Below are 14,488 nucleotides of genomic sequence, written 5' to 3'. Positions count from 1 at the left end.
CCAGACGCTGATCTCATTTATGCCAGTGTAATTCTGAAATAACTCAGTTGTATTTACTGGAATTACTACAGATGCCCATGTAGCTGAGGTCAGTGTCTGGGGTGTGATCCCTGCCCATCTAGCCATAGAAAATACCGTATGCTTAGATGGAGGGATTAGAAGATGGGTGTCCCTTGGTAATCCAAGAGGCATGAGATTTAGTTTCAGGATATGTTTTTGAGGGCTGGTGTGTTGCTGTGAGATTTGCTACCGGTTTTGTATTTTTAACTGATTAGAGCCTGGACCATGCGTTCTTTTCTGGTAATTTAAATCCAAGTAAATATGACACGGTAGCAAGCCCTCGCCATCTAAGAATGTGACCGTTATCACATTGTGGCCGCTAGTGTCTGCAGAGTGGCAGTGAGGCCAGAGCTCAGATCTTCCCTAAACTAGGGTGACCAGATGACCCAATTTTAGAGGGACAGTTCTGATTTTTGGGTCTTTTTCTTGTATAGGCTCCTATTACCCCCCACTCCCGTCCCGATTTTTCACATTTGCTGTCTGGTCACCCTACCCTAAACAGCAGTACAGCCCCCTTGTACTTGAGCTAAAGGAGAATTTGTTTCAGACTATGACATGTCAGAATCAGTACTGCTATACAGCCAGTAGAGAGCAGAGGTCCCTCAGCTTGTCCATGACAATACAGGCAGTAATGGTGCAAGCTCACAATGACGAGCATGTCGAGGAGAGGCCAGCGGAGCAAGGCTTCAGAGAGGAAACGTGATTTCAGGAGGGTTTTGATAGTATATGGAGAGGTTGTTCGGCACTCAAAGAGAAGGAAGGATGGTTCAAAGCATAAGGGGCTGCATGGAGGAAAGTGCAGACGCTTCAGACAAAGCCTTTGGAATCACCATGTGTAAAGAATTCCCTTAGCAAATCAGGCAAGCGCTTCCTGGTTGTGAGCCTTTGCAAATAAGAAAACACTCTTTCCTTTAGAGGACTCCACATTCCTAAGCAGTCCTAAGCGCTGTCAAGAGCTCTGCAGCTTGGCCATGCTGTAAACAGATGCCCTTGCACCTGTTATATTTAGTCAGACAAAAAGGGGCTTCTGAAAGGCTGGTGAACAGAGGGAACTGCCCCTTGTGGGAAGGAGATACACTGGATCAGAAGGGTTCAGTGTTGGGTTTTTCATGTTTAGAGAGAGGTCAGATGACATGAGTGTGCCTCTACCCTCTGGTTCTTAAACTCCACATGCTGACAACTGAACCTCAGGGTCCCATGTGACAGCCCTGATCATCTCCATAGTAATCCCACAGGATGCCTTCTTACCAGGGCTGGCTCCAGCGGTTTTGCCACCCCAAGCTGCTCGGGATGCCGCAATCGGCGGCACTTCAGCGGCAGCTCTACTGCCGCTACTTCATTCTTCAGCAGCAATTTGGCAGCGGGTCCTTCCCTCCAAGAGGGACTAAGGGACCCACTACTGAATTGCCCCCAAAGACCCAGACGTGCCACCTCTTTCCGTTGGCCACCCCAAGCACCTGCTTCCTGCGCTGGTGCCTGGAGCCGGCCCTGCTACTTACAGACACTTCTCAGCACTGATAAACGTTTAGGGCCCTTTGCACCCCTCCAGTGCACAGTATGGAAGGCTGCTAACGCACCTGAGTGCTAGCAAAATGCAATCGGGGAGGAGCATGGGAGGGGAACAACCACTGTGCCAAATGCTTCCCCAGTCCTGGAGCCAACAGCACCTCCTCCAGATGACAGAACAAGGAGTAATGGTCTCAGGTTGCCCTGGGGAAGGTCTAGGTTGGATATTAGGAAACACTATTTCACTAGGAGGGTGGTGAAGCACTGGAATAGGTTACCTAAGGAGGTGGTGGAATGTCCTTCCTTGGAGGTTTTTAAGGTCAGGCTCGACAAAGTCCTGGCTGGGATGATTTAGTTGAGGATTTTCCTGCTTTGAGCAGGGGATTGGACTAGATGACTTCCTGAGGTTCCTTCCAACCCTGATATTCTATGATTCCTCCACATGGGATCCCACCATACTGGTTCAGGGTGGGGGTGGTATGGCTGGCAGGTGGGGACAGAGCCAGGAAGCAGCATTCCAAGCTTGTATTATTTCCAGTGGAGATTCTAGTTTGTTCTGAGCAACCTTGCTGAGTCCTGTCTATGGCTTGCCCCCAGAGCCCCATGGAGGAAGACTGTATGTACCTATGGACAGGGAGATCTGAGACAACATACTCCTGAACTGGCCCTTGTTTGAGAGGGAAGGGGAAATCTAGAACAGTGCAGAGAGGCGGGTTCTCTGTGCAAAGTATTGGAACTAGAACTCCCATGAGTTCCTGGACCTGATGTGATTCCAAAGTCACGCATCTACCAACCTTCCACGCTAGCACTAATCCCTCTGCCACGGTGGATTTTGCATTGGCTTTGTCAAGTTGTAACACAGAGTTTGCATTACCCTTTTCCAATTCCAGGGTTTCTTTCCTCTGCTTAAGAGGATGACTTGCCCCTTTGAAATCTGACAGGGTTTTCAAAAGAGATGAAAAGTTGTCAAATTGCTCTTATCTGTTTAACAGGGTGTTTGTCATTCCCTTTTCACTATCTCTCCTCAGGTCTTTCTGCTTGTTCCCTACTAATAGGCAGGAAATTAAATGCAAAAAGTCATAGTGCCTCTGAACCATCTGTGCTGCGGGGGAACAAAAAATGAGGAAATCAGAATGACATGGGAGGGGAACAGAACCTGGGTTAGAAAATTAAGTCGCTTTGTTCTTTTTTTTTTTCAGGTTTTACATTGAAAGCATCTCCTTTCTGAAGGACAAAAACACAGTAGAACTCTTTTTTCTGAATGCAAAATCTTGTGTGCACAAGGTAACGTGTGATGTCTTTTGAAACCTTTACCCGTTATTATGCATTTTCAGGTATTAGAGCCCATCATTAGACTGGCTGATAAATTAGGTATTAATGAAATCATATTTCTAGAGTATATTGAAGGATTCAAATCTAAACGCTCCTCCAACTTCAGGTATGTGGATGAATGGGACGGCGATGGTTTCAGGATGCGATTTTCACAGTCCTCTGGCTAAACCAAAATCCCACATCCAAATATCTGTTTGAAATCTGGATCAGAATTTCGCAGCTAGCCCTCAGCAATAAGTGACATTATACATGCGCTTCCCCCATACATGTAATATTGAATGGCTAATGCAAGTGTCTATCTTAGTTCTTCATTAATCTCAGCCATAGCTCTGCATCAAGATCAAGGGGAGCATATGGCTCTGTGTGCAAGACGCATTCATTTGAATGTGGTTATTTCTTTCCCTGAAGGTACTCCATAAAGTCAAGAACAAAGAGAACACACACACACACACACACACACACACACACACACACACACACACACACACACACACACACACAAGTGTATGTACACGTGTATATATGTACACGCACGCACTCACTCACTTTCTGGTTAGGAAGTTAACATAGAAAATTCAAAAATTCACACTGGAATGTCATGTCATGCTACCATGTTTTAAACAGTATAAATTAGCTCCCCAGAGGAAGGGGAATCTCCCTAATCCTAAATGAGGATTGTATGGGCACATCAAACCCTTACCTATGCCAGTCTGCCAAACCTTTGCTGTAACAGGAACCATGTTTCAATAAACTCCAGTGCAACAGTGCCTAACGTTGCTGTGATTTTTCTGGTGCTGTAAAGTCAAGCAGCTGGCACTTCTGCTGTTTTTCATGCAACCTGCCTAGTTGTGAAGCGCGGGGAGTGTGGAACTCAATTCTGGCAGGTATTAGAGAGAAACAGAATAATCTGCTCTTTCACTAACTGGTGTAGTGAGTCCATGTATTAGTTATCAGAGGGGTAGCCGTGTTAGTCTGGATCTGTAAAAGCAGCAAAGAATCCTGTGGCACCTTATAGACTAACAGACGTTTTGGAGCATGAGCTTTCGTGGGTGAATACCCACTTCTTCAGATGCATGTGGTGGAAATATCCAGGGGCAGGTATATATATGCTAGCAAGCAAGCTAGAGATAACGAGGTCAGTTCAATCAGGGAGGATGAGACCCTGTTCTAGCAGTTGAGATCAACTGCTAGAACAGGGCCTCATCCTCCCTGATTGAACTGACCTCGTTATCTCTAGCTTGCTTGCTAGCATATATATACCTGCCCCTGGATATTTCCACCACATGCATCTGAAGAAGTGGGTATTCACCCACGAAAGCTCATGCTCCAAAACGTCTGTTAGTCTATAAGGTGCCACAGGATTCTTTGCTGCTTTTACATGTATTAGTTCAAATTCATCCCTGTACAACTCCATTGTTTGCTAGCATTCACACACATCACATTTTAAAGGGTTGTAGATCAAGAGCTGGTATTTCTGGCTGGGTGGAAACCTCACACAGAATATTTAATGGCAAGAATGTGGATCTCACTTGTATAGGAATTTGTTTCTGAGAGAGAGAGGAAAATGGAACACTGCTTCCCACCCCTCAGCCCCCCAAAAGTGTGTGTATTAAAAAAAAGGTTAACATCTGTTAAGAGTCCTGGACCTCATTGGTCGAGCTTAATAGCCGATGGGTCTCAAGTTCAGTCTATTTGTCCTCTCAAGTAAGTGTCTTGGAAGTTGGTAGAAATTAAATGCTAGTAACATCAAAACATTTGGTTGTCTAGTAAGTATGTGTGTGTATTTATGTGTATGCAGTATAAAAGACAAAGGTGAAAAAATACTCCATATATAAACATATATGTCATCTAGCCAGCCAGGAAGACTCGCATCTGGCCCTGATTAATATGATTATTCACACAGCATAGTTGTATAATATTGAAACTGATGATCATGTGCAAAGTGCTGGAAAAAACATTGTGTATCATGCAGTGATTTATTTCAACACTTTGTGTGTCACTGAATGAGAGCCTTTTTTATTTCACTAGGCCTGTGCTTTAATTGGTATTAGCGTACAAAGTGCCAGCTGCCTGATTTTGCACAGCACAACTGCCAGAAGATGAGAGAGAGAGTTTTCCCTAGTGTACAGTTTCTATAGGAAGCATAAGGAGAGGGAAATTGGCTTAAAATTCAGAAAGGAGGTGTGCTATAAAGAAAAGTTTCAGAGCAGCACTGGGATACTAACCAAGTACAGTAACTCCAGACAGCCCTTCTCTTTGTATGACTTCTCATTCCAAGCTGGTGAAATGAACGCTGAGCAAAGACATTTATCTCTTGTATATACATCATTAAAAAAACAGAGCAGACCGGTTGCCTCTTAGCCATGCTGGTTAAAACTGATGCCACACAGGCAGGACAGCAGCAGTCCAGGGGAACAGTTTTATCTTCGCTTGCTAATCACATTGAGTGTACAGTCTGGCAAGAAATCAGAAGGAACAGCACCTATGTCAATTGGGGTTTGAAGACAATACTGCAGCGCTCTCACCTAAGTGTCTTCGCTTGGCTTTACGTTGGGGTACCATCCCGAAAGATCCTTACACTGCAGGATCCTGTCCCAAGAGAACAAGATTGAGGTCGAGCTTTTCTGAACTCAGCTTGTCGTGTTGGGAACATGTTACACCACGCGCTACAATACCATCCCCCTAACGCACCTCAATAAATCGCTTCTTTTTGATTGCAAGCTCTTCGGGGCAGGGACTGTCACTGTTTTCACAGCACCAAGCACAGTAGGGCTCCACCTGGCTGCTGCATTATAAATGTTAACATCTTGGGCTTGATTATTAGTATTTATGCGTACACTTCTCTGTTCGTGGCAGTAATGCAATTTGCAACAATTCTTGATGGTATATTGAATATTCCTAATGATTTAGATAAAGCCACAAATATATGGGATTTGCATGTGCGAAAGGGCTGATGGTATATATAAAAGTGGGCAATCAGTTGTGTGTGGGTGGAGAAGCTGAAGGGTGGCTGGAAACTTGAGTCAAATTCATCTTTGGCATAGCTCCATTGAAGTCAGTGGATTTACCCTAGGGATAAATTTGGCCCATTGCCTTTTAACACTAAAATGAGTTACTTTCTGGTTATTTAATGCCATTTGGGGAACATCTGATCACAATTATGTGAGATTTCAGCTTGTTAGAGATGATCAAAAATGCAGTTTACGTTTGTGTTGAATTAACACTCTCATTTAAGAACTGGACTGCAGATGAAACGACAGACACCTCAAACATATTTAAAAGCCACACTAACTCAATAAACATTGTAGTCACTTTCGTTTGTGCTTCAGGGCAAGGAGATGCAGTCCGAGTAAAGCGCAATGTCAGCCACAAAATATAACCACATTCCCAACTTCAGTGAAGCAACCTACTGCTAGTCATTAATGACAGATGAGGTGTTCTCTGGTATCTCCCAGTAGTTAATCCAGGTAGGGAAGCTTAGACTTGTTGTGTGGGTTTGTTGTTTTGTTCTTGTTTTTGTTTTGTTTTTTCTGCTCCACTCATATTGTATGTCGTAAGGAGCCCCAATGTCTTTAAAAGCAACAACCTATCCCTGAAGCACATGATGCAGGGATCTTCGTAATGCACCTGTGCACTCTGTTTACCTGAATGATGAGATATTAAAGGCCGTATCCTACCCTAGATCTTTACATGAAGCTCCATTGTAGGACAGGAACGCAGTTCAAAAGGTCTGTGATCAGACCAGGAAGGTGTGAGGGAAGAATGGAAACCTGGATGGGTTGATAAAGATGGCTTAAAATAGCATCTTAATTATTTTCACAGGACTGTTCTCCATGTTCTTTCACATTTCACTGTTTAAAAAACAGAGAGAAACTTTAAAAAAAGCTCCAGTTCAGGAAAGCACTTGCGCCTGTCTTTAGCTTAAAGTGTGTGCTTAACTTCCGGTCACTTTAATGGGATTTAGGCAAATGCTGAACTCTAAAGCACACGTTCTTTCCTGAATACTGATGCATTCCTGACTCAGAGCCTAGCTGGATGGGTATGTGCAGTTGCAGAGTGGGCCGTGTGTTGGTGCACGTTTCAGTGGTACTGTGTCCACGTGGGGTGAAATTCACCCTTGTGCCAAGGGCCAGTGCAAGGCTTAAGCAACAGCCAAGTCCTACTTTGAGGGACCAAGTCATACTTAAATGTGATCTAGGCCTTGTGCCAGTCCGCTGCCTAGGAGGACTTTTCCCCATGGCTTGTAAAGGACCGTAGAATCCTGCAGGCTGAAAGTGCTACCTAATTATGTAATTATTAAAAAAAATTCATTGGCGTCATGCTTGTCATGTGAGAAGCGCTCTGTAGAATTTAGTCCTTGTGTGTCTATGGGGCAGTTTCTCTGAAGCTCGTCTGTAGTTTAGGTCCAGTGCTCTGATTCAGTTTCCATGCTTTTCCTCCTCCAATACAAGGGGAATTTTAATATAGGGGAAGGGAGATCAATGCCTTCAATATCTCGGGGCCAGATTCTGATACTTATTCCCGTTCAGGAGCACTTCGCTCCACAAGGGGTCATTTGGATTTCAGTGGGCTGGCTCACAGCGTAAGGTGCTACTTGGTGTGAGTAAAAGTGGCAGAATCTACCAGACCAGCATCTCCAGCCGCCCTAGCAGGGTGCGGTGCCTGATGCACTTTAACGGCGTCCTGGGTCACTGTGCAAGGTGACCTTGCTGTCCCCGGGGAGTCTGGACAGTCCTTTTGCTCCAGGCTGCACTTACTGGTGAACAACCAGCCCCCATGGACCAGAAAACAACCGTGCTCTACATAACTTCTCTCCTCGAGCTCTTCCTCCCTTTGGAGTGCCGAGCCTGTGACCCCTTTCCACAGAGGAAACTGGGCAGCCAGTCAGACATATGATCCCCATAGTAAGTGTATGATTGACTAGGGGGTCGCACTCTTTGTAACTTTGGTCGGCCAAGTGTATTGCGCACGCCAGGGGCTCCTTGCATCCCTCTATTTCCCCCGCCCCACCAGGTCCCTGTGTGCCACCCTCCCATCCTCTTCTATTTCAAGGACTCCCTGCAACCCCTCCCACCTCCCTTGTGCCAATGGCTTCCTGCCCCCCACGGACCTCGCCCCCCATGCAGTTGTTCTCCATTCTCCCCACTTCCATGCCACAGGATCCGTATGCATCCCATTTGTCTCTTCCCTCCCCAAGGCACAGCAGGGGCTCTGTGGGCACCCCCATTCGCGCTCTCTGCTACATGCCAGTGTGACCATGTCACCCCCCCACCACCACCTCCAAGTCACCCGTCACCTATTCCAGGGTGTCTGTGTGGCCCCTCTGTTCCCTACTCCCTGTCTTCCCCCTGCCCCTTGTGGATCCTGCTTTGCCCCTCAGACACCACTTCCCCCCTCTGGTCCCTGCTTCCTCCACTTTTGACCCTATCTCTCTGGTCCCTGCTACACTGTCTCCATCCACACTCTTGCCTCCTCCCCATCCGGGTCCCCATTTCCCCTTCACACTCTGCACTTCCCCAGGCCTGCCAGTCCCCTCCTTACAAGCTCTCTTTCTGCGCCTCTCCTGTTTCTGTTAGAGCCCAGGCCACAGCCATTCTTCTCCACAGCAGGTTAAGCTGCTGCCTCTGATATGTGTGGGCAGAAGAGTGAGTCTTCTCCCGCAGCAGGTTAAGCTGCTGCCTCTGATATGAGTGAGCAGCAGAGTGAGTCTTCTGCACTAGTCAGGCCGAGGCCCTGATTTTTCTGGTGTTCCGATTTGCAGCAGCAGCAATAGCAATAGCCTTTTGCCCATTGATGACTAGAATGTTCCCCGAGAGTTTGGAATTGATTGTTCCAAAGCTGCTGTGCTACAGACAAATAGAGAAATGCCCTGAGTTGAGCATTTCATCTGGCTTCGCTTGGCCAATTAATCATGTTTACTTTCACACTCTTGCTGCCCTATCTTGACCACAGGTACTTCGGCAGCAAAGGCTTGCTTCTTAATTTCATCCCTGACCTGTCTTTCAGCACCATCCGTGCTTGTGCAATGCATGTTATGTAAGGTCCTTGCAGCAAGTAATACCAAGTTGCACACCTAAAGAAAAAACTCCTCCTACATACTAGCCTGCACAATTCATTCCATGTTTACAGTGCTGTCCACCTGACTTTGCTTTCCCCATGAACCATGCAAGACAAACAATGCAAATAAAACCCCATTTAAGGTGAACTGAACTGTGCCACTGAGATGTGCTAAAGGAGTCTTTCCTTATCACTGGCGCATGCATGAGTACTGGTACTTCAGGCTTTTATAACTAGTACTCTAGGCTCCCTTCCCCACCTCTCTGATGAGGTGCTGCTTTTTTTTTTTTTTCCTGGGCATCACTGCAGCTCATGTCCCATTCACTTCTGAGTGATCTAATAACCTGCCATGTAGCTAAGCCTGGTCTTGCACCAAGCCTGGTCTTGCAGTCTGCCCCTTCCTTCATATTGTGCCTGGAGTTTGGAGTAGCTCAATGTCCACTGCCAGTTAGCGCATGGACAACTGAACGGTAGGCAGTGCTAAGTGCTATACATGGATGAATAACAAAGGAAAGAGTCCCTGTCCCCAGAGATCTGAATCTAAATGTCAGATTGGACACAGCATGTGAACAGGGCAGAGTGGATTGGGGCAGATGGAGGATGTAACAAAGTGAATGGAGTTTAGCAGGAAGTTCTGAAGTCTCAGCTCACCACTTGGCTAACCAAAGCCTGACAGTCGTTAGTTTTAGGCATCTCAGCTGAAGTAGGCCTGAGCCACTGATATGGACACCGGGGATCACTGCCAGGAAAGAGATCTGAGACGTTCTCTATCCCTACTTCAGCAGCTGATGGACAGCACCTACCCAGTCAGTGGCAGCTACTTCAGTCTCAGGGTTGCATTAGCTTCTGAGCGGCTATCCAATCCCTGCACTCAGCCATGAAGAAGCTTCCATGGAGTGGCTCTCGGTGGTGCACTGGGGCTTCACGCTGTGCACGCTCCTGCCCCCTCAATTGAGCAGGACTTAGCAGTTTCACTGCACCTGGTATTCTGTACACCTCTGCTTTGTACATTAATGAAGAAAACCTGTGCACCACGCCGTGTAATTAAATAATTACGGGATCTCCAAAACAAACCAATCTGCTCTCCACCAGTTGGATCGAGTGCAATATGTGCAACTAGAGCTCTCGATAATGAAGGGACTTGCGGAGTGTCTGCCAGTGCCATTAGTAAGTTCCCCTTGTCTTCTGGATTCTGGTATCTCCTGACTTTTTTGAGTGCTTAACTTTGCAACCTTAATGTTCTTTTAAAGTAGGTTTTGTTAATGGAACTTTCTGTTTTAAAACAAAACACAACCCCCAAAATCCAGACATCTTATCATGTGGAACCACATTGACCCCACCAAAAAACAGGGTTTGGACTTTTAGATTCACTGCACTGATCTCAACCCTTCAGCTAATGAAGAACTGGGGTCCATCTCCCCCTGTTCCCAGGGCCGGCGCTTCCATTTAGGTGACTTAGGTGATTGCCTAGGGCGCTAGGATTGGGGGGGAACATTTTGCCACCCTCGGCTGCAATTCGGCGGCAGGGAGGGGGTCCTTCCGCGCTCCGGGTCTTCGGCGGCAATTCTGCGGCGGGTCCTTCACTCGCTCCAGGACCCGCCGCCGAAGTGCCCCGAAGACTGGGAGCCGCAGAAGGACCCCCCCCCCCCCCACTGCAGAATTGCCGCCAACGACCGGGAGCGTGGAAGGACAGCCCCCCAGGATGCCAAAAACCCTGGCGCTGCTCCTGTCTGCTCCTATTCTTCTCTTCCTCCTCCCTGCCCTTGCTGCATTCAAATCAACCTGCTACCACCAGCACCGCCTCCTCATGCAGAAGCAGGAGCACTGAATGCAGAGGAGGGAATGTCCCTGCTCACAGCCCCTGGCTGGTGGGTCGATAGGAGCAGGAAAATTCTTCTTAGGCCATGCAGTCCCAGGAAGAAGCATGACCCATGGGGATGGCACGTGCCCAGTCTGGTCAGCATGTAGGAGCTGTGGGAGGATGGAGCATGCTCACTGCAGACAGAGACTTTGGAGAATTTAACTTCCAAACTCTAACAAGTCTCAGCTGAGCATGTGTAAACTGAGGTGTGTGGGGTCTTTTTGTTTTAGGCCTATAAATTAGTCACGTTTGGGCAAATTTTCAGGGAAATGGCAAAAGGCACATCCCTGGTGCTGGGGTGGCGCTTCTGACAAATCTCAAGTCCCTACTCTTCAGCACAGAGGTGCTAGAGTTTCTCAACAAAACCATGGGCAAAACAGTCTCAACTATTTGATCTAAAACTTTCCCCAAAAATATCAGTGGAGACAGATGCCTGGCATGGAAAATTTCAGCCCAAATGATTTAACTTTGGCAAAGGTATAAGCCACTGAAAACTGGGTCTTATAATGGGATGTGTGGAGCAATCTTACCTCTAGGTGACACTATTAGCTCTGCCGATAATTAAGTTGTACACGTAAATGTCAGTGATCGAAATAGGAACCCTAGGTATCTCTTTTCAATTACTGGGTATTCATCTCTTATCAGTGTTTGCTTCATTGGATCATTGTCCAATGTAGCCTCCCTGGAAGGGCGAGTTGTTACACTTGCTTGGCCAACTTTAGTCCTCCCTAACTACCTTTGTCATATGATAACAGGTTGTTCCTACTCACCACACCTTCTATCGTTAGAGCCACTCCCTTGCTTGAGACTGTCGCTCCCGAATGATTTTATCAGAAGGAAAGTTGTAGAGCTGTTTACAATGTGAGGATCTGACTTCCGTTGACTAATACTTCGCCATTGGCCTGTCAGACATCCCAGAAATCATTGCACTGGTCTGCTTTGGGAACTGGTGGTGATGGGCAAGAAGGTAGAGGTTGGCCTTGCTCTGCATTCTTGTTACTGCATTCACTTACACTGTATCCATGTACAACCAGTTGTCTCCCTTGAAACACTTTATCACACCTGCTGTGGTTCTTTCTCTCATCTCTCTCTCTCTTTCACCTGCTCCCTCTTTTTAATTCCATCCTTCTCTTTCTAATTCTCTCACTTTTTCCCCCTTCTCCCTCTCCTAGTAATTGTGGGTAATTATATATGTAGTTATCTGGCGTTCTTGAGGCTACTCAAACAGAGCTCTTCCTTGGATATCACTAGCCTATAGTAAGGGGTAAATACTAAAAAAACACCCCGGTTTCTCTTTTTAAGGGGAGGAGGAAGATTTGAATGTGGCGTAAGGTTCTTATTTAGATGCCAGTTTTTGAAATTTATTGGTAATTGATTTATTTGTTTTCTTCCACATGCACAGACTGTTGCTTTGACTGAGCCATTTCAGGTCTTGATTTCTTAGGCCTGGTCCGCGCTACGGAGTTAGGTTGACACGACGCAGCTAAATAGTCGACCTCACTATGGAAAAGTCTACACTTAATTTTCTCTCCCTCCAGGGTAACTGCCCAGCTCCACCGACTCACGAGCGGTGTGGAGTCAAGGTTGATGTCGTTAGGTTGACTCGGTGTCTGTGTAGACACTGTGTTGCTTATGTCGACTGGCTTTCAAGAGCCTTCCCGCAATCCCCCCCCCAGACAGTATAATCAATGGAAACACTCCTGGTGAGGACACGCATCACTGACACAAGGAACAAAGCATAAACATGCACAAGTGAGGGAATTACTGCGGCGGCTGTATGCCAATGTAAGTTAGGTTGACTTATTTTTGTAGTGTAGACATGACCTTGCTCTGGCTCTGAGTCTAAACCGTTTCCAGGTGTCTCTGTAACTGAACTCCGGTGCATTTCTTTACTACTCTTCAGTTCAGAATAGCCTGTACTCCAAAGTTTTGCTTAGCTATTCACATTACCACCTCTTTCCTGATACAATTTTCAACAGGACTCTGACTTGTACTGTATCCATGTGACAATAGGAATCTTGTGTTGATTTTTACCGTGCCTGCTTTTAGTATGTTCTTAAATCCATCCCTAGTCAGCAAAGCACTTAAGCACATACTTAAGTCCTGCTGACTTTAGTGAGCATTAAGTACATGCTTAAATTCTTTGATGAATCAGGGCCCAGATTCTGCCCTGAGAAGGCTAGACTTGGCCTTTACTACTCATTGTGAATATTGATGCTCTCCTGCTCTACAGTACTTACTACTCAGCATGGACAGCTGCTAGATCCTTTTATTAGTCTAACATTATTCTGCCTGACAAAAGCCACCTGGACAAGTTGGGCCAGAGTCAGTCCTGCTGTAAACCCACGGACTTCTGGAAAGCTACACCAGCAGATGAATTTGGCTCTTCTATTGAAACAATTGGTCCCTACTGCAAATCTTAATTGAAAAATATAAATTCCATCCCCTCCGTGGAGCAGCTCCATTGATTCTGGCCAGACTTATTTACATCTGAAATGTGTAAGAAACAGATGCCGTTATCTGAATGACATCCATCTACTTAACCTTTTCCTAGTGACGTTATTCCCGGTTGGGATAATGCTAGGAAAATATCCAACCTTCATGTTCGACGGGTGGTTCTCAGAGCGGGCTGCAGACCTAGCTCCCAGCCCCTTGGCCTACTTGCCTAAACGTGTGCTTAAATGGTCCGGCCATTGCAGGACATGCAAATGAATCTTTATCAGCATGTCGTTCCCCTCTGGTTTTGAAAATTGCTATGATTGCTGGAGCAGTGCTGAACTGTCATCGCAGAACCTGGAACCACACGCAGCTCAGCCGGTTTGGAATTTGTTACAAACTCAGAATACTGCCTGGCTTTGTTGGAAAGGCTTCTCAGCCTTTTGAATGAACACATGTTGACATATAGATTGGAGTCCATCCACACGCGTGGGCTCGTGGTTAGGGCACTGGAATGAGTGGTAGGAGACTTAGCTTTAAGCCCTGGCTCTGACTTGATGTGTAACCTTGGGTAAGTCACTTCTTCTCCCTGTGCCCCTGTCTATTTAGATTTTACGCTTTTCAGGGCATGTGCTTTCTCCCCTCTGCCCCCCATTTGTACAGCAGCTAGCACAGTGGTATTTCTAGGTGCTACTTTCTGACAAATAATAAACAAAAATCAAAAACAATCCACTGTGTCCTAAAGATAAGGCCAGAGTACCACTGGCCCTAGGGAGAGATTGGGCTCCTGGAGCCTCCTTGTGTACCAGTGCACTCATGCAAGAGTCTGAAAGGACTAGGGAACACAAGGCCACGAGACATGCTTGCAGCATCTCGGGGTAGTGATGTCATCGCCTTGTTTTAAAGGTTTAGTAAGATCTGCAGCTCCCCTGAAAACACAGGGTCTGATTCTTCACTGCCCTGCACCTTGCATGGCCATTAAGGCCTGTGTAATGCTGAGTGCTTGGGCCAGATCCTCAGCTGATATAAATTGGTATCATTCCACGGAAGTTAGTGGAGCAAAGCTTGATTTACGTGACCTTAGAATCTGATCTCCTGTTGCACAGGAGTAAATGTCTGCACAAGATGCAAGGCTGTGGAAAAGCTATTATGCCTTCTATGATTGTAATGCTCCCCAGCCCTGTAGTATGTCATCTCCATTCACTTCCCCCCCAGCTATTATGGGCTCTAATTTGG

The 14,488-nt window shown here is 46.4% G+C and overlaps 1 protein-coding gene across 2 annotated transcripts in view; it reads left to right on the top strand.

Moving 5' to 3' along the window:
• FRMD4B (FERM domain containing 4B) overlaps nt 1-14,488 on the top strand; it is a 124,833-nt gene that overhangs the window by 49,554 nt on the left and 60,791 nt on the right. For both annotated transcript variants that reach the window (XM_050957311.1, XM_050957312.1), the window contains one exon: nt 2,766-2,850. In XM_050957311.1, the coding sequence (XP_050813268.1) occupies nt 2,766-2,850 (85 nt within the window). The remainder of the gene's footprint in view (nt 1-2,765; nt 2,851-14,488) is intronic.

Source organism: Gopherus flavomarginatus, chromosome 6 (genome assembly GCF_025201925.1).
Source record: "Gopherus flavomarginatus isolate rGopFla2 chromosome 6, rGopFla2.mat.asm, whole genome shotgun sequence".
In the NCBI taxonomy this organism is placed as follows: Eukaryota; Metazoa; Chordata; order Testudines; family Testudinidae; genus Gopherus; species Gopherus flavomarginatus.
The sequence above is the reverse complement of the archived record's forward strand: the minus strand, read 5'-3'. Positions and strand labels throughout refer to the sequence as shown.